This window comes from Mirounga leonina, unplaced genomic scaffold (genome assembly GCF_011800145.1).
Source record: "Mirounga leonina isolate KUSES-001 unplaced genomic scaffold, KU_Mleo_1.0 Mir_106, whole genome shotgun sequence".
Lineage (NCBI taxonomy): Eukaryota > Metazoa > Chordata > Mammalia > Carnivora > Phocidae > Mirounga > Mirounga leonina.
Genome location: NW_023270232.1, coordinates 5,615,597 through 5,633,777, shown reverse-complemented (window position 1 = coordinate 5,633,777; position 18,181 = coordinate 5,615,597). Strand labels below are relative to the sequence as shown.

Genomic DNA, 18,181 nt, shown 5'->3' with positions numbered 1-18,181 from the left:
GTTTGCAAAATAGTTAAGTGCAGACGATTGGTTGATCCAGAATCTCAACAATGTCACCAAGGACCACACGGTCTCCATTCCTCTGCTCTGCCATCTACAGTGTGAACTTGGTCCTCAGGCTGCTTGGTCCCTCGTGGTGCAGAATGCAGCTATCAGCGATCAGAGCTACCTGCTCTCTTATTTACATTGAGAGAGAAAGAGAGAGAGACAGAAGGAATACCTGAATATCTCTTCCCATGACTTTCTCCTAAGAGAACACAGTAACTTCTCAGAAGGAAGCAGGAAACTTATATTGGTTCATATTAGGTCAGGTGTCCATTCCCGAACCAATCCCTGTGGCTAGGAGAATGCCATGTTCTGAGTTCCATGTTCTTTGATGGGGTCCCAGACAGGTAAAGGAGATAGGATTATAATGATTGATTTAGACAAATGAAGGCCCATCCCTGGAACTAGAGTCAATCTCTAATTAATCTGGGGGAGGGAGTGACAGATTGATGGGAAGTTGTATCCATTAGAATGTCTTTCGGGGGCAAGAAACATAATACTGTGAATCAAACTGGTTTTTATGCAACAACAAAGTCAATTTATTATCTTACATAATGCATTGGCTATTAGGAAGGTCAATTTATTATCTTTTCATAAAAAGACCTGAGGCAGGAAGGGCCCAGTTTTAATTAAGTCAGCAGCTCGGTGACGTCAAGACCCAAGATTTGTCCCCCTTGGCATCTTCATTTTGGGAATATTAGTATTACCTGCAGCCTCTGTCCCCTCCAGATTGTAAGACAGGGCCAATTCCATGAAAACGTGTAAAGGAAGAAGAGTATCTCTCATAGAAGCAAGAAGACTCTGTCACACCTCCCCTTAGACTGCATTGGCAGCATTGTGCCACATATTTACAACCAAACTAGTCATTGGCAGGGAAACAGAACCACTGTGATAAACTTAATCAGATCCTCCCCTGGGGCTGGGATGGCACCACACTGCCTGAAACACATGGCCACACAGGGGTGGGTGGATGCATGTCTGAACAACACAGTCCTGTTGGGAAGGAGAGAGGGGAGTGGTAGGTGTTGGGTGGGCAACCACCAGTGACTGCTACAGGGATTAACCAGGAGAGGCCCAAGAGGAACTCCTGGGTAGGGTACTGGGCCGTTGAGCCACTGTCAACTGAGTCTATCCCAAGATAAAAAATTTTTGGACTTGGTGAATATGAGATGCTCATGCACCAGCCACGTTGAGAAGTCTAGAAGGCAGCTAATGTAAGGCTTGATCATCCTCCTTTTAACATCCCTCCTTCCTCTGGCTTCCAAGACACCATAGTTCCTTGTTTTACCTCCAACCTCTCTGTCACGCCTTCTTTGGCCATCCATCCCTGGAATATTGAGATCCCTCAGGGTTCTTTTCTAGGCCCTCTGCTTTAAAAAAAAAAAAATTGTGGGGCACCTGGGTAGCTCAGTGGGTTAAGTGTCTGTGCCTTAAGCTGCTCCCCCTGCTTGCGCTCTCTCACTCTGTCAAATAAATACATAAAATCTTTTTAAAAAAATTGTATTTCATTCCTATATATATTTTCTCTAGGTGGTCTCATCTTCTCCTGTGGCTTTAATTGCCCAAAACAATGACTTCAGCCAACCTTCATTTCTCTTCTCAATTCCAGGCCTCATATCTATTTTTTTTTTTAAGATTTTATTTATTCACCTGACAGAGAGATAGAGAAAGCCAGAGAGCACAAGCGGAGTGAATGGCAGAGGGAGAGGGAGAAGCAGGCTCCCCACTGAGCAAGGAGGCTGATGTGGGGCTCGATCCCAGGCCCCTGGGACCATGACCTGAGCCGAAGGCAGACGCCCAACCTACTGAGCCACCCAGGCGCCCCCAGGCCTCCTATCTAACCACTCATTGGACTTCTCAACCTGGACTATTGTCTCTCCTCACCCCCCAGAATCTCCGTAAGATCTTCTCCATTATGTGTTACCGATAATTCTGGACATTTTCCCCTCTGTCTTATATAATGGACTATGTCACCGGAACTATTCAAGCTGCCTCTTCATCCAGCTCTATTGCTGTCCTAAGTCCCTGTTGTCATACCCATCCATTCTTCACTCTCTTCCCCTGGCTCTGCTGTATGTGTTGTGGGCAGGGGGCAGGGGGCAGTAAATCCCCATAGGCTAGGTTTTCCAAACTCCTGTGTCAGAGGCATACAAGATTACATTATTGTTCCCAATTATTCACTCTCTTCCCTGAAACAGGAGTATAGAACCCTTTATTACCAAGTATGTTATAATGCCTCCCTGCAGATAAATATACTTCTCTGTCCCCTTGACAATGGGCCTGGCTACATGACTTACTTTGGTCAATGGAAAGTGAACAGAAGTTCAGTATCAACTCTGACCAGAAGCTTTAGGAAGCCTGACAGTATGGTTCAGCTGCTTCTCTTCTCCCTCTACCATGAGACCAAGATAAGAGCTGTTCCCTCCATCAGGATCCTAGAATAATAGGTAAGGTGGAGCAGAGTCAAAGCCAATCTGTAGCCCGGACATGTAATCTGAGAAAGAAAAGAATGCAGTGAGGGGCGCCTGGGTGGCTCAGTCGTTAAGCGTCTGCCTTCGGCTTGGGTCATGATCCCAGGGTCCTGGGATCCAGCCCTGCATCGGGCTCCTTGCTCGGCGGGAAGCCTGCTTCTCCCTCTCCCACTCCCTCTGCTGTGTTCCTTCTCTCACTTTGTCTCTCTGTCAAATAAATAAATAAAATTCTTTATAAAAAAAAAAGAATGCAGTGAGATTTCGGGGGACAGGGCTGTCTGTTAATACATTAGCTAGAAAAAGTTGACTAATAGAACGATCAGTGCAAGTTGCAGAATGCTGTCCTTAAGTATGTGCCATTGCGGGGCACCTGGGTGGCTCAGTCGGTTAAGCATCTGCCTTCAGCTTGGGTCCTGATCTTGGGGTCCTGGGATTAAGCCCCACGTCAGGCTCCCTGCTCAGTGGGGAGGGGAGCCTACTTCTCCCTCTCCCTCTGCCTGCCACTCCCCCTGCTTGTGCTCTCTCTCTCAAATAAAATCTTAAAAAAAAAAAAGTATGTGCCATTGTTTCCCGGTGGTGGGCAGCAAGTGGTGTGGCCTTTGGTCATTTAGAAGGCAGATTACATACCAAGTAGCTTGTGAGTTTAGGCAAAAAGGTTGGGAAAAAGATTTTTATGAGTGTGCCTTTGTTGTTTTTAGCTGCATTTGACAGGCTGCTACAAGAAAGAGATGAGCTCAGAAAAGAATTGACTGTTTTGTAAGCAGAGATTAAAATTCAGCCTTGGGACAGAGACCAGATCAAGGTCATGAGTAGTGGCTGCTAGTGAGTCTCTTGGTGGATAAAGTGACTCAGAAAATAGTCTTAAGAGCATGGCTCTCCAACGGAGGCTTGGTAAGTTCAATTTCCCTTACCAGTGGTGCCTAGAGAGAGAGGTATGTCTTGAAAAGAATTATAGGTGCGGTAATTGGCACATAGAGCTGACTAGAAGCAGGTCAAATGCTACTCAAGGTGCAAAAAGAGGTGTGCAACCAAGACACTTGGGCTAAAAAATGTGATTGCTGGAGACCAGCATTTGGGCTCCCAAATTTCTGTGCACAGAAGGAAGCTGAGAAAGCTGCTCAGCCCCCAATCAGCCACAAGTTATGAAGAACACAGGCCACTCCCAGGGACCTGAACTCGAACTTAATCAAGGAATGTTTCCTACACCCAGCAGGATTTGGGAATTCTAAGAACCAGTGATGGTTGTGAGTCTCTCATTCTTTCTTTTGATGATCAGAAGTGTTTATTCTTATTTATTCTGTCTTTGTTCAACCATCTCGTATTAGGTATAGATGTGGGGGGCGGTAGATAACATTTGTCTTTAAGTTCAAGCAGGGGCAGTGGCATAATGCTGAGACTATCATGAGATACTAAACTTTGGCCCTCGTGTCATGATTGGTTGAAACTTTTGGGTGTCACTCTTGGTAGGAAGAGTGAGTATATTTTTCATGCAAAAAGGAGAGAAATGAATATTTATGACCAAGAAGGTAGACTGTGATAAGAGAATATTATTTTTACTATTTATTTGCTTCTCTCCCTGTAGGAGAATTATACAGCCCTCAACATGGTTACCCATTTGCATTGTCTGCTACAGGAGGAGTATATTTCTATAACCTGTTGGCATCAGGCAAGGTCATATGACTTGCTTTAGCTAGTTGAATGTGAGTGGAAGGGACGTACACCTTTCTAAGCAAAAGCTTAAGAGCCTTTGTGTGGTTTGGCCATTTCCTTTTCCCCTCTGCTTGGTCTTGTTAGGGGCAGGCTGGGGGATGCTACTTAGCCTCAGTCTGCAGATGAGAAGGCATATGAGGGCAGAGCTAGGGGTGACTCATAGCACCATCGTGAAACTCGAGAAATAAATGTTCATTCTTGTAAGCAACTGAGATTTTTTTATATTGTTTATCACAGCAGCATAACTAGTCAAAATTGACTAATACAGTTGGCTTTCATCTGGGCCCAGCCAGTGGGAATCACTGGCAGGAGAATGGAGAATGTGAGGAAGGGAAAGAATACATCTCCCCTTCCTTCCCCAGGCAGCATCTCCAGGAGCAACTCTATCTCCAGATAGGCAGGCCTGCTGGGCTTCAGTTCCTGACCAAGGGTCCTGAGCTCCTCCCTTTGGGTGACGCTGCTTTGTCCTCCCACCTGGTCCCTCTAGAATTCCTGCTGTTGCTAATCTGTATTCGGCTTCTCACCTCTTCTATCACTTATTGACTGACTCTCTGTTCTTAAAGTCCCTCTGGTTTAAACATTTTGAGTAGTTTTGGTCCAGTCGGACTCTATCTGATACCCCATCCTATGTATACATTTTGGAGTAACTACTGATCACCGATGTCTCAAACTTTGTGCGATTTTTTATTTATTTTTATTTTCATATTTTTTAAAGATTTTATTTATTTATTTGACAGAGAGAGACACAGCGAGAGAGGGAATACAAGCAGGGGGAATAGGAGAGGGAGAAGCAGGCTTCCCGCAGAGCAGGGAGCCCGATGCGGGGCTCGATCCCAGGACCCTGGAATCATGACCTGAGCCGAAGGCAGACGCTTAACGACTGAGCCACCCAGGCGCCCCTGTGTGATTTTTTAAAAAAGAAAGATACCTTTGATTGTATATATATTTTAAAGATTTTATTTATTCATTTGAGAGAGAATGAGATAGAGAGAGCATGAGAGGGGGGAGGGTCAGAGGGAGAAGCAGATTCCCTGCTGAGCAGGGAGCCCGATGCAGGGCTTGATCCCAGGACCCTGGGATCATGACCTGAGCCAAAAGCAGACACCTAACGACTGAGCCACCCAGGCGCCCCGTTGTCACCCTTTTTAAATGTAGAGTCCAGTGGCAATAAGTACATTCCCATTTTGAGCAGCCATCAAGGGCATTCACCTCAAGAACTTTTTCTCTTCCCCAACTGAAACTCCATAACCATTAAACAATATCTCCCCATTCCCTCTTTCCCCCAGCCCCTAGCAACTTCTACTTTCTGTGTCTGTGATTTTGACTCCTCTAGGTACTTTATGCAGGTGGAATCACACAGTATTTGTCCTTTTGTGACTGACTTGTTTCGCTGAGCATAGTGTCTTTAAGGTTCATGTCTTCTACTCCATCCAACCAACGACGAGTTCCATTGATTCTACCTTAAACATGGCTCCATCATTGCTCTTCTCTTTTGCCGCCTACATCCAGGGACGGGTCAGCATCTTTACCTTTTTTTTTTTTTTTTTTAAGATTTTATTTATTTATTCATGAGAGACAGGGAGAGAGAGAGAGAGAGAGAGGCAGAGGCAGAGGGAGAAGCAGGCTCCCTGCTGAGCAGGGAGCCTGATGTGGGACTTGATCCCAGGACTCTGGGATCATGACCTGAGCCGAAAGCAGATGCTTAACCAACCATCTGAGCCACCCAGGTGCCCCAGCATCTTTACCCTTGGCCACTGTGGCCACCTCCTCCTGGGTCTCCTGCCTCTAGTCTTGCTAAAACTTCAATCCAGGCTCCAAGCCACTACCAGAGCCATTTTCTAAAGCAATTCTAATTGTGCCCCTTTCCTGCTAAAAACTCTTAAGCTGCCCATTGCTTTTAGGGAAAAGTTCAAACCCTACATCATGCCTTCCAAGGCCCTCCACCAATTAACCCTGACCTACTTCTCTGGTCTCATCTCTTAATAATCCCTTTCTGGTTTCTGCCTTATCCTCTTCATCTTACTAACCCCGTCTCTGCCTTCTGGTCATAGGTTAAGTCTCACTTCCTTGAAGGAGCTCTCTCTTCCCATAATGCAATGCCCTGTACTTACTTTATCACTCTACTTATCCACATTTATTGTAATTATTTGCTGAAGTCTGCCTTCCCTTTGGACTATAACTTCTTTGAGGGCCAGACCGTGTCTTTCTTTCTTCTTCTTTTTTAAAAGATTTTATTTATTTGAGAGAGAGAGACAGAGAGAGTGAGAGAGAGAACACGAGCGGGCTGAGAGGCAGAGGGAGAAGCAGACTCCCCACTGAGCAGGGAGCCCGATGTGGGGCTTGATCCCGGGACTCCCGGATTATGACCTGAGCCGAAGGCAGACACTTAACTGACTGAGCCACCCACGTGCCCCAAGAGCATGTCTTTCTAAGTGCTACATCCCTACCACCTAGCAGAGACAACGACCACAATAAGTGTTAAATAGAACTTAGTTGTAGATTTGAAAGTTTTCATGTTACAGGAGCTGTAGGTGGTAGTTGATACCAAATATACACATGAGATAATCTAGGGAGAGGGTACCTCTAGAGACAGAGAACATGAGAAGTAAGAAAGACAATGCTGATTAAGATGAAGCGATGAAGACAAGGCTAAGGGGGAGAATGAGAAATGAGTGGCCAGAGGAGTGGCAGAAATGTCAGAAGAGAATGCAGTCATAAGCCAAAGAAGAGAGACCATCAGAAAACTGGAGGCACCCAGCAGGGTCAACCACAGCAAAGAGGACAGGATTGAAAAGAAGTGCCACTGGAGTGGTTACAGATCAAGAAAGATCATGTCTGGCAGCAGCTGGGTTTATCCTTTGTCAAACTACTATACTTAAGAAGGTATTATCTGCCTCCTTGTCATTAATTCCTCTATCCATTAGCCCAGCAAAGATTCATTAAACATCTGCTCTAGGCCAGGTACTGTGCGAGGCCCCAGGGAGATAGAGAAACAGAACAACATCCACTTGAGCCTATGGATCTCACCACCCCTGCCTGCAAGGGAAAGTTCCAAAGCACTGACTTGTGGCCCAGCAAAGCCAGGGTGTGGCGTTTTATTGGAGATGATATTAACTGGCTTTCCTAACGTACTCAATGAAACAAAAATTGGTGTGCTAGTCCAGAAGTCAGCAAGACTTTGTTATCTTGCTCTGAGCTGGCAGGAGGCAAAAGGGAAAGTGCCTGTAGTACACAATTGCATCATGTCCATCTGTTCATAAGTCACAGACAAGATTCTGGGCTCAAAGGCAGAAAACTGATAGAGCAACTCAATCCAAAGAGCACCCCCTTAAGAAACTCCCTGAACTTAATCTTATGTAGTGGTCACTCTGCAGAGATTCCTTTACCTTCCAGTAATACATTGTATTACTGACTAAATTCCTGCTCGACTCTTTTTTTGCCTGCCCTGTGTTCCAACTGCAGTAAAACAGTGTGGTGTACTGTTCAAAAGGTCAATGAGTCATGGCCTTCTGAAAATTAATGGGAGTCTGAATGGAGACAAGGGAGGAACACTCTAACTCATGAGGAAATTATCTTACTAGGTTTTCTTTTAATACAGGGGTCATCTCATTTTCCATAGTAGACACCGCTTTGAAATAAAAAAGTTTAAATCAAAATGTCTTTAAAGCATATTATCTTTGGCTAAGTGGGCCAAAGGTTATTATTACTTAACCTTTGGTTAAGGGTCCAACTCTTGATTTCAGCTCAGGTCATGATCTCAGGGTCCTGGGATCTGCTTGAGGATTTTCTCTCTCTCTCTGCCCCCACACCCCTCTCCCTCTCAAAAATAAATAAATCTTAAAAAAAAAAAAAAGCATATTTTAATGCCCCAGAAAAACGAGATCTTTTAAAGGAACCCAGCCCATCAAACTAGTCATTCTTTGAAATATTATATAATCAAATTAGTGAATAATCAGTTATTAATTTATAATTTGGATTTTGAAATACACTTCATTTTTTTTTAAGATTTTATTTATTTATTGATGAGAGAGAGCAAGAGCCAGGGGGAAGGGTAGAGGGAGAAGCAGAGTCCCTGCTGAGTGGGGAGCTGGATTCCAGGACCCCGGGATCATGACCTGAGCTGAAGGCAGATGCTTACCCGACGGAGCCATTCAGACACCCCTGAAATACGCTTAAAAAAATATATATGTGTGTGTGTGTGTACATACACATACATACATACAGGATTGGGGAAGTAACTGATTCAAGTAATCGACCACAGCCTCAATCAGACTTTAGCTGTTGGGGTCTGGCCTGACTCAATAGAACAGAAGTTGATAAAACAAGCTCCAAGGAACTTATGCCTGAGAGAAATGTGCTCAAGGGACTCTGAATGCATGCCTGGACCTTCCCAATGCTTACAACTGAAAAGTCCCTGGGGACCCGGGGTGGGTTGAGCAAGGAGGGGGGCAGAGTGAATCCTCCTTCACTGGGGACGGTAGAAATAACCAGTCATACTTCCACAGTGCTTACAACGAGCCAGGCTCTTCCTCTGACTCTTGACATGTATCAACTCAGTTAATCATCCCAACAACCCATAATAGTTACTATTACTATCTCCATGTCCCAAGATGAGAAACTGAGTCGGAAAGGTTAGCAGCAATTTGCTCGCTGTCCCACACTAGAAAGTGGTAGAGCTGGTTACTCACCTGGTGGCCATTGTGGGGACGGGGGTTCAGTAATATGCCTCAAATTCGCTTAAACATGCACACCTTTAAGATCAAAGGCAGGGCCTGCCTGATGACGCATGTGACTTCGGAACTCCTTTTGCGACAGTAACTCTGGGTGTGGGTGAGAGTTCCTGGGTGCACGGTGGGGGAGGGGTCGCCGATCAATTCCCAGCTGGCGCAAGCTGAGAACTTGGCCCTTTACTGACCTCTGTCAGAGTCCCACAGCACTCAGGGCGGTGGCAGAACACCCGCCGAGCCAGAGCTCGCCGCCAGCCACGTGGCCCGGCCTGGGAGCCAGGACGCTGTCCCGCGAGGCGGGGCCGAGGAAGACGGGCTGGGGCGACAGGACGCGCGGGCCGGGCGGAGTGCGCCTGCGCGCGGAGTGGGCCGGGCGGGGGTGGGGTGGCCTCTTAAAGCCGTTCCCCGCCCCGCTCGCCGCGCCAGTCTCCGCGGTGCGCAGGCGCGGAGGTCTCTCCTTGTCAGTCGGCGCCGCGTGCGGGCTAGTGGCTCTGTGGCGGCGGCGGCGGCGGCTAGTCATCGGCATCATGAACGACTTCAGCAGCGAGGAGCGCGCCGCGCCCTTCACCCTGGAGTACCGAGTCTTCCTCAGTGAGTGTCGGCGGCCCACGGCCCCTCCCCGCCCGCCAGCCCATTCATTCCCGGCCCTCGCCTCGCCTCCTGCCCGGGCGCCTGCGGCCCGCGCTCCGCCCCTCGTCCCGGGCGCGGGCCGGGTTCCTCGGGCTCCCCGGGGCCTGGGCCGGGCCGGCCTCCGGTTTCACACGTCGTGCTCGCAGGCGGGACGGCGGGGCTCGGCGTTCCTCTTTCACACGCGCGGTGGGACCCGACCCCCGGCCGGGCTAGTTCTGCAGGTGTCCTGCTCGGGCGGGCACCGTCTGATGGGGAAAGGAAACCACTGAGTCACCCTAGAAAGGTGTCTGGGGGTAAACTGATCCTGTAAGAGGATTGCTTGATTTGGAGGAACTGGGGCGGGGTGGATGACTCCCTAAGGACCTTAATTCCTGAACTGTAGCTCAGCTTGTGCGCACCAAGCAGGGTCCAATCCAGCCCCGCGTTCTGCAGACGGGGAAACTAAGGCCGGGATCAGGAGCCGTCAGTGGAGGACCGAACCCCTCGCCAGGGTACGCTCCCGCCCCTCCCGCCGGGGTGTCCCCGGTAGCACAGATGCTGGGAAGGCGCCTTGTGAAACAGAAAGCTGTTCCCTTCAAGTCAAACAGGTGACGTCAGTCTGGGAAGCACGAGTGAGAAAGTGCCAAGTTTTGCCCCTGGGCAGGGAATCGGCATCTGAGGGGGACCCACCCCAGGTCCGCGCCTGAAGCTGCGCTTAGAGCCCAGCACGCTGCGGGCTGGCTGAGCTCCGCTTTCCCTGGCGCACGACCTTCCGTCTTGCAGGTGGAGGAAAGCTACCTCGGGTTTGTCTTTATCTCTACCCATCTCCGCCCCAAGCCACCAGGAATAGATTATTGGAGACAACGGAGGCGTTCGAAAATGTGTCACCAAAGGTGTTTCTAATTTAACTGTAAAGAACAGTTTTCCTCGGAAGGCAACGGGCAGGTGCCCCGAAGTCTTTGCGTGTGGTGTGTGAAGGGCAGGAAAGAGCAAGATAGAGGGGACGAATGGAAATACGAAGAGAAAGAACAAAGTCCCTAGCAAAAAGTAACGTGCTGTGGGAGGAAGAAGAAAGTGAACTCAAGTTTACACATGTCGCTGAAGGTTACCATGCAAAATCCAGGAAGGATGGGACTCCCCATTTTATTTAATTTCGGAGTTAAATAAGGGTAGTGTGGGAACTTTTGACGAATAATTCACTAACTTATTTTTCCTGGATTTAGTGTTGGCTCCAGAATTTATCTGTAGGAGGGATTTAGAGAGGTGACCCTAGAGTTTGAAGGTGGAGGGATGATTGGGGAATTGTCTTCAAGCAGTATTCAAACAGCAGTTTTTACTTAGGTTTTGTAATGGTAGTATTTGATGGCCATTATGGAAGTCCATAACCACTCCTTGACTTTGGCACTGGCTAAAGTAACTTTTTATCAGATAGAACTCTCTGGGACTTAGGAAATAATAATTAGAAACAACTATGCAATAACACAATTTTAAGGGTTTTTTAAATCATAGATTTCTTAGCACCCTTCCTTAGTAGAGGATTTTTTACCTCTGTAATGTTATATTTGTCAGTCTCTTTATTTTATTTTATTTTTTAAAAAGATTTATTTATTTATTTGAAAGAGCGAGTACATGAGTGGGGGAGGGTCAGAGGGAGAAGCAGGCTCCTCGCTGAGCAGGGAGCCCGATGTGGGACTCGATCCCGGGACTCCGGGATCATGACCTGAGCCGAAGGCAGTCGCTTAACCAACTGAGCCACCCAGGCGCCCTGTCAGTCTCTTTAAAACTGATAGTGGAGGGGCACCTGGGTGGCTTGGTTGGTTAAGCGTCTACCTTCTGCTCGGGTTGTGATCCTGGGGGTTCTGGGATCAAGCCACGTGGGGAGCTCTGCGGGGAGCCTGCTTCTTCCTCTCTGTCTTCCTGCTGCTCCCCCTGCTTGTGCTCGCTCCCGCTCTCTCTCTCTCTCTCTCTCTCAAATAGATAGATAAAATCTTAAAAAAAAAAAACCTGATAGTGGATAGGATTGCAAAGTCACAGCTGACTTTGAAGGGATCATAGTGGGACAGGGGATGGTCACTGCTCAGTTTTTGCTATTCCACCTTGGTTTTTAAATGTGAAGGGATATTGTATGGACTGACCCTTAGGTTTCTTAAAGAATAGTAAGGAAGTTTTGAAATTACTTTTTGGATATGGTGGTTAGGTCTCTAGAATATAGAAATTACCTGTGAAAGTGTTGTTGCAACTAGATTATCCTTAAGAAATATAATAATCTAAGATGGCTCTGTCTTCCTGGAACATTACTTAAGACAACAGGGTTTTATAATTCAGCAAGCTCGTCCCCTCCCCTTCTCCCCAGCACAACTATTTCATTAGTTCCGTAAACCATTAACTGATGTAAGATCAGTCAAAAACAATTTGATCCCCTTTTATTTACCAGGCACTGCTAGACTCTGGGGATACAAAATGATAGAAGGCAGCCCCTGTCCTCATTGTAGAGGTATCTGTTAGACACCTAAGGAAAGCATAGGATGAAAACTTCACCCAATCTTGGAGGGGTCAGGAAGGTAAAGTATACAACCAGTTTTTCTGGTGTGGGAATAAAAAGTGTCTGTGTCACTATTCTGGTGAACAGTGTTGATAATGGGGGGAAGCTCGGCAAATGAGGGAGCAGGGGGGCGGATATGGGAAATCTCTACCTTTTTTTCAATTGTATTGTAAACCTAAAATTACTCTAAAAAATTAAATATTTTTAAAAATGTATACTTAATGCATCTGAAATAGTTAACAAAAAAATTAGTAATAACTTTTTCTAATTCATTTTGCAGAAAATGAAAAAGGACAATATATATCTCCATTTCATGATGTTCCAATTTATGCAGATAAGGTAAGATGTCCTCATTTAAATGTAGTTTCTCTACTCAGATCAGCTAGTTCCACATGAATTTTCGTATATATCTTAATAAATGCTTAAAATGCATTATTGTGCTGTGAGTTAAAGGTACATTGACTAAATAAGAAGTCAGTCTTAAATCCAGATTATTTGGCTAAAGAAGCAACTATAAATTGGGGAAGGAGTAGAGGAACAGACACAAATGTTTTAAAGCTGCCTTGGTTTAGGGGTGCCTGGGTGGCTCAGTTGGTTAGGCAGCTGGCTCTTGGTTTCTGCTCAGGTCATGATCTCAGGATTCTGGGATTGAGCCCCTCCTCATGCTCTGCACTCAGCGGGGACCCTGCTTCCGGATCCTCTCTCTCTCTCTCTAAGTAAATGAATCTTTAAAAAATTAATAATAAAGTTGCCTTGGTTTAAAGAAAGAAATCACATTGATCTTTTTGTATGTGTATTTGGAACTAAAATCTTAGTACTTCATAAGTGGTTTTAAAATTAACCAGGTGGGGGCGCCTGGGTGGCTCAGTCGTTAAGTGCCTGCCTTCGGCTCAGGTCATGATCCCAGGGTCCTGGGATCCAGCCCCGCATTGGGCTCCCTGCTCAGCGGGAGGCCTGCTTCTCCCTCTCCCACTAACCCTGCTTGTGTTCCCTGTCTCACTGTGTCTCTCTCTGTCAGATAAGTAAATAAAATCTTAAATAAATAAATAAATAAATAAATAAATAAATAAATAAATAAATAACATTAACCAGATAGCCAGCACAAAATTTGGGTTATGGGATATTTATTAAACAGCAAGAATAAACTAGAGTATTCAGTGACTACAGGAAAATTCAGTACTTTTAATGGATTGGTAGAGTTAAGACGCATAGTGTTAATAAAGGTTAAGTCTACAGACTTTTTTTTTTTTTTTTTGAGAGAGAGCGGGTGCACAAGCGGGAGAGGGCGGGAAGAGACAGGGAGTGAGAGAGAGAATCTTAAGTAGACTCCACGCCTAGTGTGGAGCCCAATGTGGGGCTCCATCTCACGACCCTGAGATCATGACCTGAGCCAAAATCAAGAGTTGGATGCTTAACCAACTGAGCCACCCAGGCACCCCAAGTCTACAGACTTTTAAAAAGAGAGGTCTTTTTATGCACACCAGTAAGCTGAAGAAACCTCACAAATTGATAGGTTTATCACAAATTGGTAGGAATCTTACACTGCTAGGGAAAAATGTCTACAGCTATATATTCCAAAGTCCTTGTGATCCTTTGGAAGTAGAATTGCTAGTGACTCTGTTTTTATTTTCATTTTTGCCTTTTTATATTTTCTAATCTTTTTACAAAGAGCATGCATTATTTGTACAAATTTAACTAGTTATTATTTTTTTAATTCATAGCTTGTTTTAGCCGCCTTCCCAATAGGAGAAGTTTGTACTGTATTTAGGAACCAACACAAGGACAAATGTCTGCTTCTTTTTTATACCTTTAAAAATTCTTTTTGGGGCATCCAGCTGGCTCAGTCTGTGGAGCATGTGACTCTTGATCTCAGGTTGTGAGTTCGAGCCCCACATTAGGTATAGAGATTTTTTTTTTTAATCACCTCATGATGATGGAGTTTAAAGTAAACTGTGCAGACCCAGGGGTCCCTGCCGAACACAGCCCCACACCGCACAGGGTGGGCCACTGACTGCCCAGCCCTCACTCTAGTGGAAGCCCTCTGCTGCTGCTCAGCCCAGGGATCCCGGACGTCCCACACTTAGCAGAAGAACAAACTGCAACCCGGACCCCAGCCAGAGAGCCTGGGATCCCAGAAGACACACACCGCCAGTAGAGGAGGGAGTGGAGCATTGGCAGCAACATCCAGAGCCTGAGTGGGAAGTTGGAGGGGCGGGCTCTTGTGTTTTTTTTGTTGTGGTGGTGTTATTTTATTGAATTTGTCCTTTTCTTTTCGTATTTATTTTGATGGACACCATCCTGGCCTATGCGCCTGTCAGGTGTGTCTCGTGGGGAGGTGCCCCAGCCCCTCCAAGACTTCAAGGTTTCCGTTTGGGTCTAGTTTAGACCAGACTCACGTGTTGCTTCTGAGGAGCCTGTCTGAGGTGGGCTCCACCTGGAGCCTCTGGCCAGTTATATGCCACAATTACAGGAGGGACCTCTAATTGGCATGTGTTCTCCTGTGGGATTCTCAAAGTTGTGTTTATTCAGAAACTAATTTGTTACATCTGATTTCCTGGCAGTTGATATGAACTGCAGGATCCTTCGCTCCTCTTGAATTGGCATCATTTGATTGGACTGATTATCTGTTTGGTGTATAATTAATATATATCTATATATATCTCAAAGTCTTTACAGTAACCTCTCACACCATTTTGAGTAGTTAAGGGGTATAAAATGATGACTGAAAGTTTATTGATGGTAACTTGACATACAGATGTGCTAAGGAAGAAAAATGTTTTCTTGACATAGAGCTGGTTTTTTGTGTTTCTAAGTGTCTTGGTCCGTTTGGGCTGCTCTAACAAAATACTGAAGACTGGATAGCTTATCAACAGCAGAAAGTTATTGCTCACAGTCCTGGAGCCAGGAGGCCTGACATCAGGGTGTGAACATGGTTGGGTGAGGGACCTCTTCTGGTCGTGGGCTTCTAGCTATGTACTTATGTGGCAGAAGGGGCTAGGGATCTCTCTGGAGCCTCTTTTATAAGGCACTAACCCCATTCATGAGCGTTCCAACCTCATGTCTTAAACACTTCCCAAAGGTCGCACCTACTGTACAATCACCATTGAGGGTTAGGAATTCAACAAATAAATTTTGGGGGGAACAAACATTCAAACCATAGCTGTAAGTAACTGGACAATATTCTAGCCAACAGTCAGATGCTTCTAGCAGTTGCGGTGCCGAGTTTTCCAAACTAGGAAACGGAGACTACATTTTGGTGCTGTGTAAAACATCTTTACTCAGATTATTCTGCGACTCCTTGAAGTCTCGTATGGGACTGGTTGTGGTGATAATCTGGGATTACTCAAATGCAGACTCAGCCTTTGTACCACTCTGGGCTGGCTCCAAAGCACAAGCTGTTGTAACAACTGTGGATTTCACCAGTGGTCCAGACCTCAGTGAACCTCAGCTCTTGAGATTCCTGTCTGAGAAGCAGGAAAGAGTTCTTTTGTTTTGTTTTTAAGGGAGTTTATACAAAACACAAAAAAGGGTGTGGTACACAGGAATTATTTTGGATTATAGCCTAAATAAAAGATCTGATTAATTCCATTTTTTTTTTAATTCCAGTGTGATTAAGTTTCTGTAAATACATTTTTATGTGTGTGGCTGTTGACTTTATCTCTACTATGGTCAGTCATTTGAGGGGTGATGATGAGGACTCTGTCAGCTCTGCTAAGGAAAAATGCCCAAAGGCTTAGATTCTGCTCCATGTCAGAACTTCTCAATGTGGACAGTTTTCGATTTAGTATATATGCCACTAGGTAATCAGCTAGTTCTGGGAATCCTTGTGACTCAAACACTCTGCTTGGATTATTTCCAAATCCATTGAGTGGAAGAAGGCAAAGGCAAGGACTCGATGGATTTTGTCATTTGCTCTTGGTCTGTTTTGGGTCACATGTAAAAATACCTGTAGCTCAGAGTATCTTCTGTCATAAAACTTCTGAGGTAAAGAAGTTTTTAAAATCCAGAGCATAGCATAAGCAGTATGAAACACTGAGTAGATTAAGTTTATCTAAATCTTAAAATGCTCAGTCATGACTTGATATTTACACTTAGGAGTTTGGTATTTTTCTGTTCTGTATCTTAAACTTCGATGTTAAATACTTGTTCTAACAATGTAGGCTTCTGTTTGTTTTCCAGGTGACTGTTGGGAGGATATATAAATATGGAACTATGTTTCTTTTTTCCTCTTCTAAAAAAAAAAAAGTCAAGCATATAATCAAATAGGTTGATGCTTCAGAAATTTAACAGAATATTTTTTGCAGTCATCTATCATTCTCTTTTTTCTTTTTAAAAAAATTTTTATTTATTTATTTGAAAGAGAGAGTGCAAGAGAGCACAAACAGGGGGTATGGCAGAGGGAGAGGAAGAAGCAGCCTCCCCGCGGAGCCGGGAGCCCGATGAGGGACTCTATCCCAGGACCCCGGGATCATGACCTGAGCCAAAGGCAGACACTTAACTGACCGAGCCACCCAGGCGCCCTCTTTTTTTTTCTTTTTCAAAGATTTTATTTTTGGGGGCCTGGGTGGCTTGGTCATTAAGCATCTGCCTTTGGTTCAGGTCATAATCCCAGGGTCCAGGGATCGAGCCCCGCATTGGGCTCCCTGCTCCGCGGGGAGCCTGCTTCTCCCTCTCCCACTCCCCCTGCTTATGTTCCCTCTCTCGCTGTCTCTCTGTCAAATAAATAAATAAAATCTTAAAAAAAAAAAAAAAAGATTTTATTTTTAAGCAATCTCTACACCCAACATGGGGCTTGAACTCACAACCCCGAGATCAAGAGTCGCATGCTCTACCCATTGAGCCTGCCAGGCGCCCCTGCAGTTATATATCATTCTTAACTTTTTAGAGATACTATCTTATGGTACCTGAAATCTTTAGAGGGGATATACTCAAGTGGATGCTTTTTCGATTACTCACTTCCTTAACAGGGTTTGTTTTGTTTTGAATTTTCTGTTTCTTTTTATAGACAGTTCCTTAAATGGAAAATTTTAAAATGTCCCTGAATTAATAATTTAAACACTTCCCCAACTTTGTATGTATATGGAATGTGTTTTCTGGATTTTTGTTTTGTTTCTCTTTTGGTTTCATGTTTTCTAAACCAAAGTTAGAACTGGGAACAGATGAAAACTGATGATAATTCACTTAATTGGCATGTCATAACTGAGAGTAAACTCCTATTTCTCCCCGCCTCAAATGAGCTTGCAGGTGACTAAATTTTGAAAACAGATATTCTAACCATAATCTCTGTGGTGTGTCAACTTTGTCAAAAAGATAAAGTTGGGATGGATGATTAAATATGCATATAACATACAGCCACAATGCCTGGCTTTATAGGAAAGTCTCAGTAAACAGTAACCAAACAAATAGGATGATGATATTGAGCACAATCACTGGTTATTTCTTTAGCCTTTCAGAGCTCTATTTTATAGAGTAAAAATCATTGAATTGGGAGTAAGTAATCTTTATTTTAGTCCTGGTTTTACCACTAACTGGCCTTACGATATTGAGCAGGTTGCTTCACCCCTGAGCAGTGTTAATCTTGGTGGGTGTTTTTAGATTACATTCTGCACTGATGTCCCATAATTCTGTGTGTATAGCTTATTGATGAAACCTCATTTAAGATTATTGTAGAGGCGCCTGGGTGGCTCAGTTGGTTAAGTGTCGGCCTTCGGCTCACGTCCTGATCCCAGAGTCCCGGGATTGAGCCCTGAATTGGGTTCCCTGCTCAGCAGAGAGCCTGCTTCTCCCTCTGCCCCTCACTCCACTTGCTGTCTCTCTCGCTCTCTCACTCCCAAATAAATAAATAAAATCTTAAAAAAAAAGGATCATTGTAAAAAAAAAAATAAAGGTAAAAAAATATTTTTATTTACTGTGGCTCAGTCAGTTGACCATCCTACTCTTGATTTCGGCTCCGATCATGATCTCAGGGTCCGGGGATCGAGCCCCGCCCTGGGCTCCACGCTCAGGGGGGTGTCTCCTTGTCTCCCTTTCCCTCCCTCACAAGCACACAGCATGCTCTCTCTCTTTCTCTCTCTCAG

The 18,181-nt window shown here is 45.2% G+C and overlaps 1 protein-coding gene across 1 annotated transcript in view; it reads left to right on the top strand.

The window, feature by feature from the left end:
* The first annotated feature begins 9,379 nt into the window (after positions 1 to 9,379).
* LOC118018333 (inorganic pyrophosphatase) overlaps positions 9,380 to 18,181 on the top strand; it is a 35,006-nt gene continuing 26,204 nt past the window's right edge. The window contains exons 1-2 of the mRNA XM_035016726.1: positions 9,380 to 9,544; positions 12,385 to 12,443. Of these exons, the coding sequence (XP_034872617.1) occupies positions 9,481 to 9,544; positions 12,385 to 12,443 (123 nt within the window). The 5' untranslated portion in view covers positions 9,380 to 9,480. The remainder of the gene's footprint in view (positions 9,545 to 12,384; positions 12,444 to 18,181) is intronic.